At 37.7% G+C, this 25,010-nt stretch overlaps 3 protein-coding genes across 37 annotated transcripts in view; 1 reads left to right on the top strand and 2 right to left on the bottom strand.

The window, feature by feature from the left end:
• The window catches only part of NEK10 (NIMA related kinase 10), a 233,913-nt gene extending 220,561 nt beyond the window's left edge, over positions 1-13,352 (bottom strand). For 11 of the 14 annotated variants that reach the window (XR_013361388.1, XM_077865476.1, XM_077865473.1 and 8 more), the window contains exon 1: positions 13,243-13,352. The gene's annotated coding sequence lies outside the window, so the exon portion shown is untranslated. Of the gene's footprint in view, positions 1-19; positions 143-12,724; positions 12,907-12,988; positions 13,118-13,242 lie in introns of those variants that run through there. The other 3 variants (XM_077865467.1, XM_077865468.1, XM_077865466.1) reach the window with 3 other exon arrangements.
• LOC144294006 (uncharacterized) overlaps positions 13,303-25,010 on the top strand; it is a 230,242-nt gene continuing 218,534 nt past the window's right edge. For 11 of the 17 annotated variants that reach the window (XM_077865486.1, XM_077865487.1, XM_077865490.1 and 8 more), the window contains exons 1-2: positions 13,330-13,962; positions 15,041-15,121. In XM_077865486.1, coding sequence (XP_077721612.1) covers positions 13,434-13,904 — 471 coding nt within the window. In that variant the 5' untranslated portion in view covers positions 13,330-13,433 and the 3' untranslated portion in view covers positions 13,905-13,962; positions 15,041-15,121. Of the gene's footprint in view, positions 13,963-15,040; positions 15,122-25,010 lie in introns of all 17 variants that reach the window. The other 6 variants (XM_077865496.1, XM_077865498.1, XM_077865481.1 and 3 more) reach the window with 2 other exon arrangements.
• SLC4A7 (solute carrier family 4 member 7) overlaps positions 16,159-25,010 on the bottom strand; it is a 110,042-nt gene continuing 101,190 nt past the window's right edge. For 4 of the 6 annotated variants that reach the window (XM_077865458.1, XM_077865457.1, XM_077865461.1 and 1 more), the window contains 2 exons: positions 22,411-22,518; positions 16,159-20,440 (listed from right to left, as the gene is read on the bottom strand). In XM_077865458.1, the coding sequence (XP_077721584.1) occupies positions 20,359-20,440; positions 22,411-22,518 (190 nt within the window). In that variant the 3' untranslated portion in view covers positions 16,159-20,358. The remainder of the gene's footprint in view (positions 20,441-22,410; positions 22,519-25,010) is intronic. The other 2 variants (XM_077865459.1, XM_077865462.1) reach the window with 1 other exon arrangement.

A 25,010-nucleotide genomic window follows, 5' to 3' on the forward strand; every position in this document is an offset into this window, starting at 1 on the left:
CCAGAGGCCAACAACTTACTGAGAAAGTATCCTCCAGAGAAGTCAAGCAAGGGTGCTACCAAGAGGTCTCCAGAGGGCAGCCTCAGTGTGATTCCAAGAGGAGCTCTGGAGTATCGATTATGCCTCAGGACTGTCTAAACCTGAGGGAAGAGAGCAGTCTTGCATCTTTCTGGAGCCTTCAGTAATTGGGTAAGGGTCCCTGAGGGAGCTCATAATTCCCCAGACACTCCTGTCTGGGGGTAAAGGGACTCTAGGAGCTTACGAGGAGTCCTCCAAAAAAAGAGACTCAGGAACTGGCTATAAGAAGCAAAGAAATATTGAAGGCAACACCCAACACACAAATAGTCCTAAAGGATGAGAGAGACTGGGGTAGGATACCGATGTCATCCACTGTGATCACCAACCCCAGTGGAAGAGCTGTGGACAATAACGGTACAAGCATCTTGCTCGGGATACACACTGAGCACAGTCTCAAATTTCCCACCTTTGCATGACCTCTCCATGACTTTCATTTCTCTGATACTTCTACCCTCTCCCTCTTGCTCAGGAACATGGCAACTCCATGTTCCTTCCTGTCTGTAAGCCTGGACACTTGCCACTTGCTGTTGCTCTCTCATCCTCAGGCTTGCTCCTTCGTGTCATTCAGGTTGTCCCTGCTTTGGTGCAAGCTCCTCTGATGAACCACAGACTCATCTGTACCACATCACCCTGTTTCATCTCCTGAAACTCACCAACATCAGAAATCTTCTTGCCCATTTTTTGTTTCCTTCCACTAGATCGTAAGGCTCATGTGAGCAGAGACTGTATCTGTTTTACACGCAAATATATCCCCCATGCACCAAACAGGGCACGGCATGGTACAAGCACAGTACAAAACCTCAAAAAAAATATTTGTGTCATAATCTACAAGGATTGGCTAAGGTAGCTTTAACAAAGTTCATGAATTATTTTCTTTTTAACAATTATTTTAGGATATTAGGATTAGAGCCAACTTTAACACTACAAACCTGGTGCTCTTCCTCAGTGCCCTGGGGCAGCTTGTACTCCCCACTTTGCAAAACTGTGCACAAAATATTGCAATTGCATGATTACCCCCATGAGACCAGGAATTGGACCTCCCTATTCACCAGACACAAGGAAGGCAAACAACAGATATTAACTCTATAAAAAAAAAATTAATGGATCAATGGATAAAAGGACTATTTAAAAAAACAAACCTGTGTCATTACTCCTTTAATTCAAAAATCTTTCTTAGAGCTTCCTCACAAATCAAATCAACTGATGAACATTTGTAATGCTACAATATTCTTGAATGTATTCAGGAATTATCTCAATTATTCAGTCTTTAGGAGGTAAATTAGAGTTCATTATAAAATAATATTCATGAACAGTGCTTTTCAAACCACCTATGAAGTCTCTTGTAAATTTGTAATCTATCATGGACTGATACTTTTCTTCCATATCCTGTTTGGCAAGATAAATCCACTGATCATGTACGTGGATATCACAGCAATGTTGAATTGCTGTAAAGATCTCTAATCACTCTCAATTTTGTACTTATTTCCTCATGGACCAGTAACATAGCTGTCTGAAGACCACCCAAATATCCCAGAAAACTGAAGTCTCTCCTTTCAAATAGCAATATTGTTCTCACAGTAACGCTAGATGATTCTGTGGGAACTATTTCCTCAAGTGCAGTGTCTGAGGACTGAGTAGTTGTGAATTCCAGGACAACCAGGAGAGGGCAAGAGTGAGCCCAGGAGAAAGAGAACCATGGCTAAGTCAGGGCTGAACATGAGCTTCCCATTTAAAACCAGGGCAGTCCCACTTCCCTGGGGTTCTGTGTACAGTTTCATTGGAGAAAAGGGTTCTGTTGCTAAAAACAAAAATAAAACAAAACAAAACAAAACAAACACCACTCATTTTTCTAACATATATTTTGCAGATGAGATGAGGCCAAAGAGATTATAATACTAGCTACATAAACACTTGTGTTCAGGTGGATTTCCCTTTGATTTTAAGTGTGAAAGCTGAAATTTAGTATTTTTTTCTTTACAAAAAGAGAGGGGGTGAAGTGAAAGATTATATATAAAAATCCTAGTGCATATTACTTTAAGAACAGAAACTTTCAATATCTTTCCTCTGCATATTTCAGTCATGGGACCCAAAAACTACCTCAGAGGGAAGAGAAAGGATCTTTCCATGCCTTACGGGATAGCCAAATGGGTTCAGTGTTTACAGCCCTGGTCAAGTACAGACATAATCACAGTACTGACTCATTGCTGAATTTTTTTTAATACACTTAAAAAAGACTCTCAAAAGTAATTCCTATCTCCTATTGCCGTTTGAATGTGGGTTAATGCTAAAAGAAGTCTCCAGAGACACACACCTCATTTGCTCATGATCTCTTGGTAATTTCAGGGTAAACACCTATGACAGAGAAAGAAATCCATGCTATGGTAAAATTACCTAATTGTCTGTAACTAATCTAAATTGTACAATATAAACCCACTAACTAAGTAACATGGTGAGTATTTGTGATATGGTTTTCAGACTCTAAAAAAAATTATTATTTTTTTAATTATTTTTTTATTCTACAGTTGCCTTAAACCATTCAGAAGATCCTTAAATGCCTTCATCTTTACTGAAGATAAAACAGAAAGTCATTAGATTCCTGATGGAAAATAGCTCCAAATCCCAGTAATACCTTTTTTTCTCATTAGTCACTTAGGTCACATCTTTGTAAATACCACATTTTATTTACTAAATTTACTAATAGTAAAGAAAAACAGCACTTAGAAAGCAGTATTAGTAAGAGAGCTTAACATGACTCCAGTTAATTACCACTTTTGGCTACATCAGGTTTATTATTTTGAAAAAGCACTAAAATAAACTGTTATAAAGCTTACCACAAAAGGAAGTTCTAACTTCCTTGTACCAACAAAAGAGAGTCCTTATTTCCTTTGATGAATGACAGTTAACCTCCATATTAGATTACAAGCTACAGATCTGTCTGTGCTCAAGTACACATTAAAGAAACTGAGAGGACTTTCAGCTCCATAACTAGCTGGCAAAGCAAAATGAAAAATCATATCCCTACATCCTTTACAGTAGATTTTTTCCCCTCAATATTCCTTTAAAAATGGTTCTTTGAAAACAAAGTAGCTAAAATTAGATATAATTTACATAGAGAATTAAAACCAGAAACCAGACAACTATGTTAAAATGCATTAGTTAGGAGTTAATTTCTTAATCTTGATAATTGTGCCATGGTCATGAAAGATGCTATCACTAGGGAAGGAGAGCTGAGTGAGGGGTAGATGCAAACCCACCATACTACTTTTGCAGCTTTTATAGAAGTCCTGAACTATTTCAGAATAATCAAAATGCATTGGCCATTTGAACAGTTTATTTAATTAAAGTTCTATGAGAGGGGCGCCTGGGTGGTTAAGAGTCTGCCTTCAACTCGGTCGTGGTCCCGGAGTCCTGGGATCAAGCCCTCATCGGGCTCCCTGCTCAACAGGGAGATCGCTTCTTCCTCTCCCTCTGCCCCTAACCTCACTTATGCAATCTCTCTTTCTCAAAGAAATAAAATCTTTCTTAAAAAATAAAGTGCTGTGAGAATAGAGAAAGTGATTCCTCTTTACAAAGAACTGCACTTAATCTAGCAGAGATATAAAGCTTGGTCTTTTCAAACTAGTTGTGTTTTAGAAAACTATAACCCTTGCACAGAAAATGTCAAGTTAGATTGGTCAAATGACTGGAAAATAAAACACACACATGCACACGCACACACACACATTTTGAAAGTAAAGTGATCAAAAAGTCAAGGAACTCCCTATAAGAAACAACTTGCTTATACCTGTACCTGTTACAACCTCAAAAAGGGAGTCGACTTATCTAAACCGTAGAGTTGATTTTATCCCTTATGTTACATTGTGATTGTTCTTTAATGGGAAATAGTTGTGGAGCTAGCAGAACAGAAACATCTGTTATATGAAAAAAAACCCTTAGAGAACATCTGGTGGGAGGGTTTCTAACACCTTGCAGGCCTAGGAACTGAGTGTAAGTGAGTGACAGGCATAGCAGGACTGACAGATTATAGTCAGGACTTCCGTCAAACCTGTAAAGGCATATCCTTCCTAAAGGGATTCAAACTCATATTAAAACTGAAGCAAAACAAAACTCCTGCACAGGACAGATAAAACAAATCCACCGGTCATGGGTTGAATATCAGGATTCAGCACCCTTCATTTAACACAAGGGGAAACTGAGGCCCAGAGAGGTACAGGTATCCAAGGCCACACAACACCTTTAAAAGGAGGAAAGCAGAGCCCAGTTCACTTTCAGGGCCTAAATCCTAAATGGCAATCCAGGTAGATGGGAGAACTTGTTGACCTTGGCCCTTAGCCAAGGGCAAAGGGTGATCTAATAACAACGGATGCTTGCACAACTCCACCTCCTGGACCCTGGGGGGCTTGCAAACATCCATTCATTCATCCTAGCTCACTCGTGTGAAATAGGTAGGCGGTGTATCCTAGTATCACCATACAGAGGAAAACAAAGACACAGTTGCTACAGAACCTCCATCGGCAGGAATCTGTCGCCAGCTCAGGGCAAGTATCATCATGGCCTTGCTCCTGAGTCAGGAGACCTGACCCCTTCTTTGTGCAAAGCATTTATATTTTAAACAATTTTCTCTTATATCTAAATAAGCACTTTAAGGTACAAGGAATAAAACATCCCAATTGTACTGTCTCCCACTCATTCCCACAAATATTTATTGACCATCTGCTGTGTGTTAGATACTTTTTTAAGAGTTTGCCCTCATTTTCCACTAGCACTGACCCAAGTTGGACAGCCGGTGCTGCTCCAGAATCAACTAGAATATGTGGCAACAGATACCATTATAATTTTCTTCTTTCAAGCTTTATTCCCATTGAAACTTATACCTTTTTTGGTGAAGGGAAATATCTGCAGATATGAACAGAGTTTCTATAGATCCCCTCAACTGCCACTGCATAATGGTTATTTGTGATATGCCTGTGCTCACGGCTTGTCTGGCTGCTGACCCAAACCTACTCAAGACCTATTTTGTCATGTACCTGTGTTAAGACAAATGAAATCAGAGACCCATATATTAAACAGGGAGATTGAAAAGGAGAAAAAAAAAAAAGGTCCAGATGATATGAGGGGAAAATTTATATTAACTAGTCAATGAAAGTAACTTAAAAAGCACATCAAATTTCTCTTTTCTTGTTGACCCCAAACACAGCAAGAATATGTGTTTTGTTTTGTTTTGTTTTGTTTTAATTTACTCATGAAAGACACAGAGAGAGAGGCAGAGACATAGGCAGGGGGAGAAGCAGGCTCCCTGTGGGGAACCTGATGCGGGACTCGATCTGAGGACCCCAGGATCATGATCTGAGTCAAAGGCAGACGCTCAACCACTGAGCCACCCAGGTGCCCTGCAAGAATACATTCTATTCTCTGTTTTTGTGTCAGAGAGGGGACAACAATATTCATTCACTCCTTCAAAAATGAATTATTGATGCCCTCAATAATCCTCAGCACTGAGGATACTGCAATGAATAAGACATGGTCAAATATGTCTTACCCCCAAGGTGAACCCTCATAATAATAAATGAGTCATGGTGGCAATAGGCAAGTATGGATTCAGCCCAAACTGTAGACCTTTTAAGGGTGAAAAAAACACTGAGTAAACACATTGATATTCATAACAATTGGAGGCACTACAAGAAACTATAAGTATTTTTAAGCCATAAAATTAAATTAAATTTCATCTAATAACACTTTGTTTTCAGTGCATTTATTTACTATGCTCTGAATGTGCACAAGACACTATTGGGCACTGCAAAAACAATCTATCCACATCTCAGTGTGTGTTTGTGTTTGCATGTGTGTGTGTGTGAAATCATAAATACATAGGCTAAACAATATGAAACTACTGCTATTGGGCTTTAAGGCAGGAGGGTAGTTTCTCATGTATTAGTCTCTACACGCTAATACAGGGATTAAATAAGAATTCTAGAAATGTCAAAAAGCATAGGCAATTAACTTCCTTATTATATTATTAACCTATATAATTAAAGGAGATTATAAATTGAATGAATGTGGGGGGAAGATCACTGTGAGCTGAAAAGTTATGGAAAGGCTCATGAACTGGGGACATGAAGAAGGTCCAGAAAAATGGGTGGGGTATGTGATGAACTTTCCAGGAGAGTGAATGAATAAGGGGATGGAGGCAAAATACTGGGAGTGGTTTGGGGAGACAGCAAGTAGGTGAGTTGAACTGAAGCTGAGGAATGTGGAGAGAGGTGAATGATGGTGCATGAATGAGAGGCAGCCTCTAATTCTACATCCAACTTCTGAAGCAAAATAGTCGTAAATAATCTCAAAGTACAGCCCTTTGGCATAAACCTCAGAAAAAAAATTGCACTTTTCTCATCCTCACCCCCTTATTCCTACTAAATCCTGACTAGTTTCCTACTATTTCTAATATGTTCCCTATCTATTCACTTCTTTCCACCCTCATTGCCAACACCCTAGTCTCCCTCCTCACTCACCTGACCTACAGCAATCCATTCCTAAATGGTCCCTCAACTTCCATTTACTCTCTCTACCCAACAATATGGAATCCATTCTCCACACAGCAACAAAAGCACCCTTTTTATGGTACAACTCTGACAGATTAAGCCTTTGTGGGCTTCTCATTTCTCTTAGGATAACAATAAAAATCAACGAGGCCTATAACATGTTCCATGGAGATGATGCCTCTGCCGCCCTCCCTAGCCAGTTCCACTAATACCTGGTCCCTGAATCCTTGCTCTAGAGCTGATTCTGCTAGACACCCAGGGATCTCTACTCCTGGACTCAAGAAACTCAACAAACAGATGGGTATGAGAAGGCTTGTCATGTCTCAACTCAAGTGTCCATTCTTTAAGGTAATTTCCACTGCTCCTTTAGGAGGCCACAGCTTCACCAGGCACTGTCTTGTAGCTCTTAATAAAGAGTCAGATTCAGGCAATAATTTAATAAATGTCTGTCTCCTTTAGGTACTGTAAACTAGTCAGGGATAGAGTGACCGCCAGTTTGCTCATCCCTGGCATCCAGAAAAGCATTGCTAAGAATTGAATGAGTAATTGCTGAATGGATGAATGAATGAATGAATGAATGAGTGAATGAATGAATGAAAAAAATCCCAAGTGAAACGTGATTGGGAAGCTCTAAGTATAAATGGAGTATCATTGTTTAAATATGAAGAATAAAGATAGCAGGAGAAAATTATCAACAAATAATAAGTTTGCCTCAGCTGACCAGGATCCAGTTGTTACAAAATGTTGGTCTGACAAAAATCTCATCATAAACACAGCCACAAAGTAAAGGAAGCCACAAGGTTAATAAGATATTCATGCTAAATATGGACTACCTCAAGTATACAGAAACAGGACAATAGTATTTCCTGAAGATGAGCATTCATATTTATCTCAAGTGTAGCATATAGATGCACATCCTATGAATATGTGGTCTCCACTGGTTTAAGAACATGAATTCTTCTGGCTACAACACTAAGATGTATTCCAAAGGAGCACCAATAGTGGACGAGACCTGGTTTCTGTGTGTGCCTGCCACATGACCTCAGAAAGCCCCAGGACCTCTCTATTTACTAGTTTCCTCATTTACCGAAAATAGAAATAATAATATCTCCCATTATAAAGTGGTAGTTGGAACTAAATAAAATAAAGCAAAACCCCTTTAGCACTGTCAATAGCTACAGAAATGTAACTAATTGTTATGATAGCTGTTTATAAATACTGTGACAGGTAATATTACTATTACTTCAATTTGAAGAGCCTGCCATGCTCATTTTATGAATTTTTAAAAGGTTTTATTTATTTATTCATGGGAGACACAGAGAGAGGCAGAGACATAGGCAGAGGGAGGAGAAACAGGCTCCATACAGGAGCCTGACGCAGCACTTGATCCTGGAACTCTGGGAATACGTCCTAAGCTGAAGGCAGATAGATGCTCAACCGCTGAGCCACCCAGGTGTCCCTGCTATGCTCATTTTAAATCAATTGTCTATATTCACTGACTTTGATTCATTGAAAACAAATAGTAGACACAAAGTGAAAAAAAAAAACAGCTTTATTTTCAAAATGACAAGCAGTCCTGATTTTAATTTTTTTAAATCTAATGTTATTCAAGGTTTACTATCATAAGCACTCTGGTATATTCATTTAATCCTTAAAATGATCTTATGTGGTGGGTAGTGTTGGATCTCCAACTTACTGAAGAAGAAACCGAGGCAATGAGAGGCTAAGTAACTTGGCTAAGATCTTGTATCTAGTAATAGAACAACGATAATAAGAGCAAATGTTTACATGGTGCTTTGCCCATGCCAGTGCCATGCTCAGTGCTTTCCATACTTTAACTCATACAAGTCTCCTAACAAATCTGGAAGGCAGCTACCAGCATTCTCCCCTTTCAAACATGGGCAAACTAAGGTCCATAGAGGTTAAGCACTATGTGTGTAGGCCAAACAGCTGTTAAGTGGCAGGACAGGAATTTAAAGCCAGGAAGATCCTTCCCTGTTAATCTATTGCTATAATAACTCTCACTTATTGGTGGAAATTTTCCAGCTCTCTATTTCTAAGTGAATTTTCTAAATAAATGTTTGCCACATTAATAATCAAATATTACTTCATACACACTTTTCTGAAATTAACAATTCCCTGTCTTTCACAAGTGATACACTAAATACTATATAATTTTTTCCGATGGCCTAGGGTCATGGCTGCTGTGCTTTCTGCATTCAGCTTCTAGCTTTTATTTCAAGTTTCATAGAAGGGTTTTCTAGTCTCTTTTCCAGATGAGCCAGTCGACTGTCATTTTGTCTCTGTGACTTTTTTTTTTAATTTATTATTTATTTTATTATTTTATTATTTTTATTTTATTAAAAATTTATTTTAAAAAAATTTATTGTGAATGTGTATGAGCATGCACAAACATGAGTCAGGGTTGGGAGAGATGGTGCAGAGGGAGAAGCAGACTCCCCACTGAGCAGGGAGCCCAACATAGGGTTCCATGCCAGGATCATGATCTGAGTCAAAGGCAGATGCTTAACCGACCAAGCCCCCAAATGCCTCTCAAAGCCATATTCTTAAGAACGTCATTGTCTACAATTCAATTCTTTGATTGGAGAGGTGGGGAGTAGATCTCCTTTTGGCCAGGTCTGTGTGTACAAAGTACTCAGATGTCAAATCTCACCCCCTTCCCTCCTTACTCTACATAACAAAATACACTCTATTTGAGATTCTCCAAGACCCAGGTTTTGGGTGGAAATGGTCCCAGGAAAATTGGGGCCAGAATTCCATGGGTGCCTAGAACTGTCTGGGTAACATGCAGAGCTGGGTCATGCCTGTAGGCACCAGAGAGATTTCAGTCAGATATTTTAAATGGTATTGACATCTGCTTCCTAGGGAATAGTTTTGATGCTGCCCTAATCAAAGAGACTCGGATTTAAATCCTGCCTTCCCCAGGTGTGGGACCTTGGGCAAGTCATGTCACCCTCTGAGCCTCAGTTTCCATTTGTCACATGGAGAAAATTACTCTCAGAAGGCGTGCTGGGAAGATAGAGAAGTTAGTATGTGGGCATCTGCTTCACAGATGGTCTTAATTCAGCACCACCTGACCCGAGGGACCACCTGAAATCCCCTTAGCTTCATCAAAGCAAAACCCACAGTTACAAATCCCTGGCAGGCAGCCACCGGTCCTGACTTTTAATGGCTGTGAAGCTAGGACCCAGATTAATTAGAATTATCCCTAATGTAGGATTTAATAACCCCCGAGGTGATGTCAAGTCAATGGAGTTGGGTGTATGACCTTTATTTTATCATGACTATTGAAATTTCAGCTGAGATGAGGTTAAGTCTGACCTCTGGATAAGCATGAGTAATTATGAAAAATCAGTGCTTATTTTCAAGGGTTTTTAAAGTCATCACACGTGTCACCCAGATATGAATATGTTTAATGTTCACTTTCCTATGGAAATAGACCAAGTCTTTCAAAAATATTAGATTCATTCCCAAATCCAAGCCACACAATCTGTCCCTCAGCAGAGACTTTTTATTCCCTTACCCTGCTTTAACTGTTAACTTATCTCTCTCGCCCAAGAAATACAAACAGCTACTTTTACAGGTACATACTTCCTATATACCCACCATAGTTCTAAGAAATTTGTCAATATTGATTCATGTAACTAAACAACTCCATTTTACAGGAAACTGAGGTGCAAAAAATTGAAGTAATTTGCCAGAGGTCTCATATCTGGCAGTTGGGGGAGCTCGCACTTGCACCTAGGCAATTTGGCTGGAAAGTCTGTGTCCTACGCATCTTGCTCTACTATTCCTGAGAACATAAGTTCTAAAGGAACAGTGACCTTGTTTTGTTCACTGCCAAACGTGCAGGTGCTCAATAAATATTCGTGAATTGTCTGAACGACCTTCTAGCTCCTCTCTTCCTATCTAAGTGCTCAAACTCCGTTCACTCTGACTTTGGCCTCAAAGATGGGCTGGCTCTGAGAGGCAGGAGTAACATTCTGGGCCCTTCTTTCACCTCCTCAGGACTTTACTAGTTGCAGTTCCTTTTGATCTGCCCTATCTGGCATGGTGCCCTAGACTAATATGATTGTCAACAAATACTCATTTAATGAATGAGTGTCTTACCTGTTTGCATGCTGTTGACAATACACAAAAGTTTGTCATCGAGTAGTATAGCATGATCAAGTAGGAGGAGGATGTCCTAGAAATTGCACTTAAATGAATTAAAAGATTGATTTGTATCTTCTGTGGGCCAAACATGGAAATTTCACAATTCTCACCTTTAGTATGTTACTTTTTCTTTTTTGTGAAGACATTTTTAGGGCAGCTTTGGATTTACAACAAATCTGAGAGAAAGGTGCAGAGATTTCTCATATACCTCCTGCTCCCAAACTGCAGAGTCTCCCCTATTAACTAGAATCACTCACCAGAATGATATATTTTACACTAAGGATGAGCTGTATTGGTACATCATGATCACCCAAAGTCCAGTTTACCTTAGGGTTGACTCTTGGTGGTATACATTCTCTGGGTTTGGACAAATATATAATGAGATGTATCCATCACTATAATATCATATATTTTCACGATCCTAAAAATCCTCTGTTCACTGTCTATTCATTTCTCCCCAACTCCCAACTCCCAGAAACCACTGATCTTTTTACAGTTTACAAATTTTTGCCTTTTCCAGAATGTCATATTGTTGAATCTATACAATATGTAGACTTTTCAGATTGGCGTCTTTCACTTAGTTATAGGCATGTAAGTTTCCTCCATGTCTTTTCATGGCCTCATAGTTCATTTCTTTTTAGCACTGAATAATGTTCCACTGTCTGGTGGTATCAGTTTGTCCATTCACCCACCAAAAGACATCTCAATTGTTTGCAAATATTGACAATTGTGAATAAAACTGCTACAAACATCTTGTATTTTGATTTTTTAAACATATGAAAATTTACTAAGTATAAGGTACTGTGAATTTGATATGAATTGTGCAGATTTAGTCTTTAAGATAATCAGATGAGATAGGTGCTATTATCAGCCCATTGTACAAATAAAGACGCTTATTGGAGACTAAGTAATTTGCTGTGGGCCACTGAACTAAAATGCAGAAGCCAGGATTCAAATCCATGTATCTCTGACTCCAAAGCCTTTCTCCTGCAACCTACACTGTACTCTCTGTTTCCTGCTTGAAATTTGTGCCATGTAATAACAACTACTATCATAATGATTATGCAGATAGACTCTGAGTTGAAGTAGTTTCCAATTACTAAGGGTCTTGAAATCTAAGCAAAATCTACAAATTCAACATTCATATTTTATAAGCAAAAGCTTCACTGGCCAGAAATTACTTCCAACTTTTCTGGAACCTGAAAAAGGACATCATGAAAAACAATGACTTCCCATTTTAGAGATCCATTCGATTAACCAATATCTGTTATAGCCCCTGCTATAAGGAAGTTACTGTGAGAAATACAACAAATGCCAAGTGAGAAACATAGCCTCTGCCTTCACAAAGAGTGTCTAGAGAAGGGAATAGAAAAGTAAAGAGGCAACGCATAGCGAAAGACTACGGAGTGAGAACAGGGGTGGGGAGGGTGCAAAAAGTGGAGTCCACTGTGGGCAGTGTGAACAGCAGGCACAATTACCACACAGGGGAAAGAGTGTGGCATGTTCTGGGAATGAACAAATTGGTAATGCTGATGGAAGGCCCAACTAAAGGGTCTGGAGTAAGATAACAGAGAATCTTTGCAGGGAACGAAATGCTATCATTTGTTTTTTAGAAAGATCCTAACTCTCGGGGAAAACGGATGAGCTAGGGCCCGACTGGAACCAGGGACCTGGATGGGTGCTGAATTTAACCAACGGACTGGTGGAAATTATAATACACCGAGAACGGAGACGATGATGTGGGAATTGGTATGACAGCTAGTAAGAAGGGGCAGGCTCGGTAACTGATGGAGATGCACAAGAGGTGGTGTCAGAGACCCTGCCTGGAATGTGATTTTGGTAACTGAGTGGATAGGTCTGCCCCAGATAGGGAATCCAAGGGTGAGGCAGTCTGGCGGGGGTGGAAGGAGCTAGCCTTTGGGGTTGCACACCTGAAGTGTGGAGGTGACTGGCGGTTGGATTTGGGGGTCTGGCGCTTCGTGGAGCAGCGTGGGCTGGAGGTGGCGGCTTTCCAGCCATAGGCAGACACGCGACGCGTGAAGGCTGGAAGGGGACAGGCTCACCCACGTGGTGCAGGAGGGCGGAGGGGCAGTCAAAGCAGCCTCGCAGAAGGGGAGGCAGAAAAGCGACGCCCATAAAGACTTTCACCAACGAGGCTGCAGGGGTATCGGACAAGAGGGAAGAGACACACTCACGCTCCACGTAGGCAAAAGAATTCCTTCCCCGAACTGAGAGGGCCAGGAACACGCTGACGGCGCCTGCCCACCCCTTCCGCCGGAGGCAGACTCGCGGCGACCCCCGACCCGCGACAGCCCGCGCTCGGCCGCAGCGCCCCGGCGAGGAAGCGGCGCCCGCAGGCCTCGGGGCTGCCCCCGGGACCGGCCTCTCCCGGGAGCCCCCGCCTCCCGCCGCGCGCGGCGCAGGGGGACGCCCGCTCCCGCCCACTCACCGCGCCCGAGGGAGGGCCCTCCTCCAGGCCAACTCCTAAACCTGCCTCCTCATCCTTTCTGCTGCTGCCACCCGCGGCTCCGGATCGGGGCGCCCCTCCGCGTCCCCTCCACCCCGGGGACACCGCCGCCTGCTGCGCCGTTGGTACAGTCAAACCCTGCTTCAGGCCACCAACCGGCGCTGCCTGAGCCAATGGCGGCGGCTCTTCTTCCGCCTCGCCGGCGCGCCTCGGCCAATCAGGAAGGGCCGTGCTGCGGCGTGCCGGGCGCCATAGCGACGGGTGACGCCTGCCGCGGCGTTGCCGTGGCAACCGCAGAACGCGCAGCTTCTGGCCCCAAGGCTGCAAGCCCGGGCGGCGGGAGGTGGGCCGTAGGACCTTGCTTAGGCCGGCTCCCTCGGACCTGGGGCTGCCGGGCCCGCTCCCTCCGACCTGGGGCCACCGGGCCGGCTCACCCGGACCTGGAGCTGCCGGGCCGGCTCCCTCCGACTGGAGCCGCCGGGCCGGCTCCCTCGGACCTGGGGCCACCGGGCCAGCTCACCCGCACCTGGAGCCGCCGGGCCGGCTCTCTCCGACCTGGGCCACCGGGCCGCTCCCTCGGACCTGGGGCTACCAGGCCAGCTCACTCCGACCTGGGGCTACTAGCCCGAGGACAGGTTTCCTAAGCCCTGTGGCTTTTTCTGGACTTCGTGTGCGCAACTTTTAGCATTTGAAATAAAACGGGTGAGGAAGAACTGTTTCATCTCGTGCTTAGTTTCAAGATCTGTTATGGACTAAAAATCTCCCAGACATTCGTTTGAAAGGATCAACGCTACAGAGCTTTCATATAGTGTGAACACATTTTCAGTCACTCAAGTGCACTGCACACCTCAGTGAGAATAGAGTTGTGAAAATAAAAGTGACTGGGCATTTAAGACATCTATCCGGTTCACTTAGCATAGGCAAGTCTCTTTTTGTGAAGGTCTGAAGCTTCTTGAAAAAAAAATTTTTTTTCGAATTGCATCAAAGTCTTAATGAGTCACATTATGAAGCTTTAAAAAATGAAAAATATCCATGCTCATTTTATGCCAGACACTATTCCACAATGTCATCTGGTAGTCATGACTTTTCATTCTGGTTTAGAATTGAAAATGGAGGCACAGTAAGTTTTCTACGTTGCCCAGCTAGTTACTGGCACAGCTAGTAAATGGTAGAGGCGGATATAAGGTACACAGTTCTGCATAGGTAGAACCTATGTGGTTTCAGTCTAGAGCCTAGTCTTAACCACACTGATGCACCGTATTTCTTCAAGTATAGGGCCTACTTGATCTCATCTTAATATTGCTCAAAAAGGCCACCAGTGTGGCAATTAGTACAGTGACTACATCTCCCAAAACTTGATTTAAAATGCTTACAATGAACTATTCCCTGATGTTTCTTTTTAAATAATAACGAAAAGTAGGCTCAATGGGATAACCACACTTGAGGTTGGGTAATTAAAAATATATATTCTAACCTACAAGAACAAGGTAGGTCCCATTTTGGAAACAGAGAAGGGGGAAATGAAAGTCACTCAGATAAATGTAACAGAACTAATTAAACTTCAGAGAACATAAAGCCTAGCAGGATTAATGTTACTAATCAGAAAACATAAGTTGAATAATGTGGAGTTGAAAAGGTCTTCTCTTAAAGACATTTTAAATATTTAGCAGTGAGACAAAAATGATTCCACTGAACTCCTTTCCTTCATCAGAATATTGAATGTGCTTCCCCTCTTTGTCTTTCTTAACAAAATGTTAAGCTAATGTTTTGGCCTTTCCAGAATAGAAGTGGAAGTTGCATAGAAGATTAAGCATAAAGAACACTTGCCTCTTGGGAAGAAGAGAGCTATCCTCTTTACCTGGTAAGGATCCATGTTGTTGTCTGCAATGTGATAATGACCCATGCCCCCCCAAAGGGTCATGCTTGCCTTAAGTTCATGGCTTATGTGGTAGGACCCAAACTTGAAAGACCTAACATCCATCCCCTTTCCATGTTTTCCAATACCCCTTTTACTATGCTGAGATGATTTCACAGACTGTAAATTACAGAGTTCAAAAGCAAAACGTAGAATGCCTGAACTATAACATAAAGAACAAATAAAAGTAATTTAAACAGGTACCAAAATAGGTGTAAACTTCCAGGATTAACAAAAGGACAAAATCACTTCCCCAAATTTCTAAGATACCAAAAAAAGGGTATTTACACACACAAGCACATGTGCTTTCACTAGAGGAATGAGAATGATTTGGTAGACGATCAGCAGAAGGCTGAGAACAATTTGAAGGAAAAGAAGAACTGAAATGGAGTCTTGAAAGAACAGAGAAAACCGAAAGAAAGGTCTTCCAGTCAGGAATGTTCTCATTCAAAGCCTAAAAGGTAGAAATGTAAAGGTTAACCATAGAAAGAACTGACACTCAAGACATCAGATATGCCTTAATGAGCAAGATAAAACAAAATGAGTAAGATCTCCTTTCTTCTTACCTTCTCCTACAGAAAAAACAAAAAACTCAAAAGCTATAGACGGGAATAAAAAATTGACAAAAAACTTTTTCCTAAAGTAAATGTAAGAAAACTTTCAGATGAAATTTCTAAAGCCCTAAGCACCTTTCTCACTCCTAAAGGCTATCAAGTTCACGGTAGGACATCAGAAGCTGTGTCTTATTATAGGGAGAATAATGGGCCAGCCTACTCTTAAAGGGCTTTAATTTAGAAATTTCTTAACTCTTATTTATTATTTATTAAAAAGTCATTTCGAAACACACAATATTTTGTTTCATCTTCTCTATTTCCTTACTGAAGGATATGAATATTTGGAATCACCTATTTTCCTTCATCCTCCATCCCTCTGCATGAGAAAGATATGCAGCAATCCTAATAAAGTACAAAGTAGAGACAATATCCAAACAACTAATTCAGTAGACTTTTATTGCTCTTTCAACTTCAATAACATCTCTAAAAAATAGTTTTCTTCTAACAATTATGAAACAAATTTGAAAGGCAGGATTGTTCACATTATAGACTTGGTAGAGACTTGTACTTCATATAAATGAAAAATACCAGTTCTACATTTTAAATGTTTAATTTACCTTGGATTTTATTACAAAAAAAATATTATCATTGTAATTATAAAAGTCATAAAAATTAGAACTGTACTGTGAAATTATACCAAGCTATCAAATATTATATAAATGAACAATAAAATTCAATTTCTATTTATTCAAACACAGTAAACATTGGAAGATAACCCCCCTACAAAAACAAACAAAAAAAACCCCAGATTTTTAATATTAAAGCAACAGAAGAAAAAGCCACAACACAAAAATCAATGCACAAAAATCTGATTAAAAAGCCACTGGGGTTTAACAATTACTAAAACTGCAGAAGTCAGTATGTGCTAATTAAATTAAACTTTAAAAATGATCTTTAGATGATTCCATTTCCAACTATATGTTTTCCTATTATTGATACTTATATTACTTTTGATATGTTAGAAAAGATCCAACTTAACATTAAAATTGCCAAATTTTGAATTTTGAACACTATTTTAAATTTTCAATGTCCTTAAAATCTTTAAGCTTACTTTCTAAAAAATAAATAATTGTTGTACTAAACCAGAAGACATTTCACATATTTGTATTATATATGATAACAATGATGTCATCTACATAAATAAATTTAAAGCATTAAGTTATTTAATTTAAACATTTTTGAATTACAATGTTATATCAATGGCTTACACATCCAAAATCTGAGCACTTTAAAACAGGATTCACATGTCAAAACTGTTGAGCACATTTACAGAATCAATGTACATGATATGATACTTGAAAAACAGCAAGCTCTGGTGTAATACCTCAGTTTCAGAAACCATTTTACATTACAGAATGTTGAACCTGTCTTTGTGAAAGGAAAAAACTTAGAAAGCTAATATATACACATACATAAACCTGAAGTATGAAGAAGAAACAGAAATGCTTTTTGGAGAGAGAAAACAAAAATTAGTAATTTTGAGTGGTAAAGAAACCCTGCCTTATAAATACATGCATTAGCACATAAAGTTTGTCCTCCATGTTTTACAAAGACTTGGCAAATATGAACATTGATACGCCACAGCTTTTTTCAACAACTGAAGAAATTTAAGATTTTTAACAACATTGTCTCTCTCTCTCTCTCTCTCTCTCTCTCACACACACACACACACACACACACACTAGAAAGACTGTGTGCTTCACTTCAGCATATCTAATATTATAAGAGAAAATACAGCATCATCCTTTTATCATAAGGAAGTTATTAGCTCATTGTTTTCTCAAAAGCTGCTATTTTAGAGTGAAATAGCATCCAAAAGAAGGTAAATTTCAGATGGTCAACATCAGGATTTATCATAGTCTCTGTAAACAGACATCTATAAATAAATAAAATAGGGTGGAGAGAAGAATATCCTGAGGTGGCTCTGTAGCCAGGGTATTCAGTAGCACTAAGCTCCATCCTGGAAACCAAGGCATCTAAGAAAGTGCAGGGCTGTTTATATTAATTTATTTTGTAAATGGAATATGTACAGGTTTAATTATTTTGCACCTTGAGGTAAATCAGTACATTGCAATTACTACTGCTCATTTACACCTATTTAAGGCAACATTTAAAAATTTATATATGTAGTAAATTATATTTTTCACTTTCTTGCAATGAACACTATCCATGATTGTTATTTTTCAAAAATAATGGAAAAATATCATAACCATGTAGAACAAGCAATTAATTACTTAATAAACATGAGTTACCTTTGCTCTTCAATGGAGTAGTCATATCAGATTATTTTGTAAGTCAAGTAGTCAAAAGAAAGCAGAAGCCATTAACAAAAACAGTAAAAACATTTTGAGTGCAAAGTATTTTGCAAGTCATGGTTTTTCTGGCACTGGACAATTACTATACATAATTAAATAAAAATCACAGAAACACTATGATCCCAGGTAGTTTTCTTTAAATTTTAAAATCCTTCCTGTAAAATGAGCACATTTGTTAACCCTATGATGTCCAGACACAAAGAAACGATGTGAAGAAATCCCCTTGTTCAGGAACATCGGAGGAGTTTACAAAATATAGCAGCAAATACTGGGGTCTTTGGAAATGATTATGCTGCCATGGATAAATAGGAATTATTTCAATGGAAGTTCATAAAGAATAATAAGCACCGTGGGTAATACTCAATTATCAATTGCCAATAGAGTCTAACTCTTTTTCAGGCAGTACCAAATGATGCCAACTCCATTTTCTAAAGAAAAGTAGCATGTTACACTGTCAACTTCTCATTTGAGACAGAAGTCGAATCCTTTATTTTAACTAAAATCTGACAATATGGTCTCAGATGGGGGAACTACCTCAGCTACCAAGTAGTTAAGAATGGATTAAAAACACTTCAGAATTGCTAAAATATCAGCTTTTGGCATTCCTCCTGATCCTCTATAAGATCAGTTGTTCATACTTTTGTACTTTAATTAGAAATGATTAAAGGGAGCACTGGAATTTCATTAAAATTTTCATCCTAATATTCATGTCACAATTTCAGTATTTCTGTGGCTTCTCAATACTCATTTGGTTTTTGTAAATTATCCTCTTGCCAAATCACTTTCACAACCCCATTCATCCAGTCCTACAGGCTTAACAAGAACATTTGTTTATTTTATGTAGAGCTAAGAGTATATAAAAGATGACTAAAAAGATTTGCTAGAAGTTAAAAAGACAGCTCAGAAAAGCAGAAACTAAGAAAGAAATGCTAACATAAACTAGAAAGGATGCCATCTGAGCTATACATAAAATGTCTAAATTCCTTTTAAAATACAAATATGGCAGTGCTTTATAGCAAAGATGTAAAATCTGTCAACTGCTTTCAAAGATAATAAACCATAAATGCAAGTGAGCACCAACTATTTACATTAACAATTTAAATTACTCTGTATTTGTTACCTTTTCAAATGTTTATATAAAGTATCATATCAATTAAAATAAATAAAATAGTTTAAAATGAAATCACAGATAACAATCTATTAAATATTATCTATATGATAGAAAGAGTAACAACGTAAACAAGAAAATGAAAGGTAATTCTTTAGAATAAAGTAATACTGATCATAAACCCATAAAAGAATTCTGACTCCTGATTATTTAATATTATTTGTAATAGAAAAATAATCAAGAACTTGAACCTGATATAAACTAAATCATATTTTAAGAAAAAGACAGCAAAGGCAGAGAGCAGAGTGGGCATTCTGGGCTCTTATAAAGCATTAGGATTCAGAAAAAAAAATCTACAAAAGGCAACAAAATTTAACTACTAGCAAGTGGCAATTTACAGCCTCTAAAATCCATAAAGTTATGACTGGTATGGGGCTAAATTTACAAAATCACCTGCAATTTCACTTGTCTATCAGAATAGGAACCTAGATGTGAAAGTTTTAAGATTTAAAATAAATTTTAAAAACATAAAGATCAAAAAGCAATAGTTCTTATCTAGAAAGTTTCTACTGTTCTATCTTCTTCTACTGTTCTAAACTTCTTGTGAAACAAGATGGACATCTGCATAAATGAAACAAACACACTGAGAAGCCATGACATGTCACCATTTGTCCCACAGCACTGGCATAAAGATTCCCTGTTCTTCCCATAAAGAACTAACAGAAGTGAAATAATATGCAAAAATTTTTAGTAACTCAAGTTAAAGTTATAAATATATGGACAACGTACATCACTAACAGTTGGTATGAATTACCACTGATGGACAAATAGATTTAAAGGAAAAGTAAATTAAATACATTTCCCCACACCTCTCTACTGCAGAACAGAAAAAATTTTTTCCAACAGAATAAATATTTGAAGAGTAAGAACCATGTACCTCATTTCTAAGAGACCATTTCATTTTATACACAGTCTCCATGGTGTTCCTAACAAACTTCAGACACTACTTCAAAAAACCCAGTAGTCATGCATAAACAGCATGACATACAATATTGTCATATATAGTGACATGAAATACACACATTTTATATATATATACATATATATATCTGTATAGCTATATATATAATTCCTCTTGGTTCAATTCTATAATGAAGTTTCAGCATCCAGGTATTTCCTTGTTGGTTCATCTTCAAAATTTATTTTCACACTCACAGGTTTCTCAGGGCTATTTAAAACAAAGAATGAGAATAAATTATTTTAAAATGGACAAATCACATTCTAAAACTGGCCAACAGTATACATAATAAGCCTTTTGAGATGACTATTAATACTATAAACATATGACTATTATTTTATTGCTTTCTTTTCATATCAGTAAATTTGATTGGAAAGACAAATATTAAAAATTCTTAAGTTTTTTTTAATGGATATGTTTGCCACTGAAATTCATGTTTTTCTTACAACTGAAGGACAGTTTCTTAAAATTAGTCTTAAAATTATGTGACTAAGTTTGACTTATTAGTTTTCAACAAACAGCTGTAGCACGTGACATCTCACTGACAAATCCATTAAAAAAGCGATCTTTGTTAGTATAGATAAGCATCAAATAATTTCCTGCAAAATTTAACAGATTTACAAACTTTCTCTCCCCAAACTTGGTTCACAAATACAAGTTCAAAACACATATATCCTATGTTTCAAGTTAATATCAAATACAATGATTCCATGTATATGGATTTAGCAAATGATTTAATTGTAACATATGAATATCTGTGTTCTGAAAAAACTTTTCAAAAGTATAAAAACACACTGTGGTTTTACTCCCTTCTCCAGACAAGACTGAAGGAAGGTCCTCCAAACATTTCTTTCTGTTAAGTGACATAACCCAAACATTGTCTTCCCCTGTGATTTTGAATTGAGGGGCAGAAAATGAAAATGGAAGGCAGAAGTATGTAAGAGACAATGGTATCTAAATGAAAGGCAGAAGTATGTAAGAGACAATGGTATCTTTACATTTATCATGACTATACTAATAATCTGGGCCACAAGTGCTGACAAGATATGAAAAATTACTAAGAATAAAAAGAGCACTGAGCTAAATTCTAGCTGCATGAAATAACCAAAATGATAGAGTTCAATTTAAAAACTTTTAAGATCAAAGACAGAAGAAAGGAAGAGCCCAGCTTAGAGAATCAGAAGTTAATGATTCAAAAAAAAAAAAAAAAAAAGAAAAGAAAAGAAAAGGAAAAGAATAAAAAGGGAGAGGATAATAAAATCTAAGTAGGAACAAAGCTCTAAGAGGTGGGGAAGCAATGGATAAAACCTAACCTATTATTATCAAAAGACAGTGGCCAGATGGACAATAACTAATCAATCAAAAGCAGTTAGTGACAGTTTGCCAAGAGAAGTTTCAATCTGATATCCAACCAGAGTATACCAACAGTGTCTGACACAAAGTGCACACAGAGTATTTGTAGAATATGAATGGTTGAGTGCACTACGGGATACCTCATTTCTCCACTCACCAAGGGATTAAAGTACTAATGCTTATCAAACTAGAATCACTTAGTTTCAGGCCTTAAAGTGAGGGTAGAAGAAAGAAAAAAATGGCTTCCTAACAAGAAATCTAAGAAAGGAGTTAAGAGAATTGTTAGGGAGTACATGGTCCATTATAAAACCAAATGGCGTTTATACCCATGGATTAAAATTCTCTTCCAACTATCTTCTAGGAAAACATTTACCCCACCTGAAGAAATGGCAGGCTAAAACAATACAAGGAAAACAATCATCTCTTTTTTTCTTGGACGATCAGAAAGCATGACTTAGATAGTGTTCATTTAGAGTATTTATGTAATCCCTGGAAATTATCTTTCTTTATATGGTTTCTGATCTTTTATATACTTAATCCATACCACCATAATGTGTATATCCATTTTTATTACAAAATGCTCAAATTCTTTTTGGAAATAGGCCTATGAATTTAAAAAATAATCTATCAGCACTTATATCTTATTTCCAGTATTCAGTAAAATGATGGATAGACAGATGAAAGGAAGAGGAGAAGAAGGCTTGTTTTATTGAGAATATAACATATGCAAATTGGGTTACATTTAATGGTTTTATTAAAAAGCTATCTATCCATAAATCAACTGAAAATTGGCTACAGTTAGAAAATGCATAAAGAGTTACAGCTACCTCGTGCTAGATCTGGTTACTTTGGCATTCTCAGTATTCATGGAAAGTGCCTTCCACTGTGCAGTTTTGGCCATTTCATCTGATATGTTAACAACTGAGGGATCGACACTGAAGAACAAATACACTTTTTGGTTAGTATTCAGTACTTGCAAAAGCATTAATATTGTCACTCTTAACTATAACTATATAATATTTGTCTTCATCAGCTTTGCATTGAGAAAACTCTTTGTCATGCACTTAAACCAAGGTCTAGCAAAACATCAGGATTCTACAGTTCTGTTATAAAGGTCTCATGGGCAATTGCATCTTTCTGTATAATTAAAACTAGGAGTAAGATTAATTAGATTGGCAATGATGTCCAAAGATGATCATCTTGGCTTAAGTGTTTTATTGAAATAACCTAAAAGAATACATTAATGTGCTTATAAATTAAAAAATACAAGCTCAAATCAATTAGAAGACTTTTATAACTGGCACAAATTTCAATCTCATAAACTGAAGATCCAAAGTATAAAAGGAAAAGCTAAGATTATGATTTTTTTAAAAAACCTAGTTTTTAATAGCTTTTAAAATAATTTAAAAGAATGATGGAAAAGGCAACACTTCAAAAGTAAAAACAGAGCTCTGAAAACATCTGAACAGATAACACAAAAACAGGCTTATAAATATCACTTTTAGCTGGCATTCACATTTTTGGTGTCACAGTGTTATTCTATCCACTTTATCAAAATCAAAACAACAAAATACTGTCCTTTCATTGTAAGGAATAAATGTAACCATTCCCTGTATATAAAAAATATTGCAAAATTCCTTCAAGACCCCAAATCCAACGATGATATCCATAAGTAATTTTGGCCTCAACCTGGTCACAGTCACAAGTAATATGAAAAGTACTATAAAGTTAACAGAAATATAATTGCAAGTTCTTTTTCTTCACTAAAAGAGTAATATTGCATGCACAGAAGTGACAGATACAAATGTCAAATTAGGCTTTATGTTCAAAATGTGACGGCAGCTACATGATAAATGGCAGTCATTGTAGAAAGTGCTACCTTTGTTCACAATGTCGTTTAAATCCAAATGTCATTTAAAATAGAAGACTGTAAAGAAATGTGACATGGTAACTGAAGAATCTCTAGGAAAAGGTGCTTTACCAAGTCAATTTTTTTTAAAGTGCACAAAATCTGAATACCCAAATTCACAATGGCAGACCCAACCAACTTGAAACTACCTACTCTGCATAAATGTTTCTGTGTCTGGTTGCCAATTTCAAACAACTGGAGAGAGACATTCCTGAAGCACTTTCTAGCTTCAAATGTCACCTTCTAAGAACTTTCCCAATTAAGATCTTTTTAAAAAGACATTGCATCTTTGTTTTTCCCCAAAATAAAATGAGATGGGAATGAAAATCTGTCTACATTAAATCAATCACTTTCTTATTTCATGGAGTTTTACAGCTTCCAAATGTTTTTCTATATTATCTCATTTCATTATCATGGCAAGCAATCCAACACAAATTAAGATTTTAAATTATGACAGATGAACAGGTCAGCCAATTGCTGGCATTCCAAATATTCAAATTTTAAGTGAAGCAGCATTTATCTTGGCCTATGTCATCACTTAAAAAGACAAAAGTAACATACAAATAATCATTCTTTTGGTTAAACATCAGACAATGTTAGTACACATTCCACTTAAATTTGTCAAGGCCCATGTATAATCATACTGAGGAAATAATAACGCAGGACCTATAGAAACTAAATGGCGAATAATCTTTAGAAATTGATGCATCACTAATAACCATCAGTTCCTATACTCAAGTACAACAAAGTTAATAAAGTAATTTGCTTAGCAAACATGTATAGAATCCAGCAAAGCAGAGCACTATAGTTGTGTATATTAAGATGTCTATACTTGGCATTTAACTTAAAGTATATAAGAAATATTTGAGGAAAAATCATGAAAGGTGAAACAGAGTAATACCAATGATGAAAATTAATAGTTAAAAGTATAAAGGAATATTACATGATGAATTCATTTATCAAACTAGGAAGACCTCTGTAAAAACTAAAAAAATTAAAAATGAAAAAAATTTGAAGTTAATAAATACCAACAAACCTTTTCCATTAACTGGTCAGGGAAGGAAGCTATATACATTCTAAAACTGACTTTTCTACTATCAACAGCTAATCAGAAATGGCTAATACATGCATAAATAATGTTTTTATTTTTTAAAACTACAAAAAAGTACACAGATGGAGTTTAAAGACAGAATTAACTGCTGTCTTTAGTTCTTAAATTTACATGTAAATCACCAAAGTCCTACATAATAAACTATATATGGAACTCCAGTTTTTCATAATATGAGCCCTCACTGCCAATAGTCAAGTCACATCTTTGAATTCCAGGGCCTCTAAACATAATCACAATTTGGAAGGTGATCAGAAAATGAGTTACAGAGTTAATTTTCCAGCACACACTGATGCAGGCCTAATAAAAAGGACAAAGCCATACTACGGAGAGAATGTGAATATTCTGAGACTTGTGTACTGTACTGATTTTAAACTTCATTAAAACAGAAGGAGTGCGGGCAGCCCGGG

Source organism: Canis aureus, chromosome 22 (genome assembly GCF_053574225.1).
Source record: "Canis aureus isolate CA01 chromosome 22, VMU_Caureus_v.1.0, whole genome shotgun sequence".
Lineage (NCBI taxonomy): Eukaryota > Metazoa > Chordata > Mammalia > Carnivora > Canidae > Canis > Canis aureus.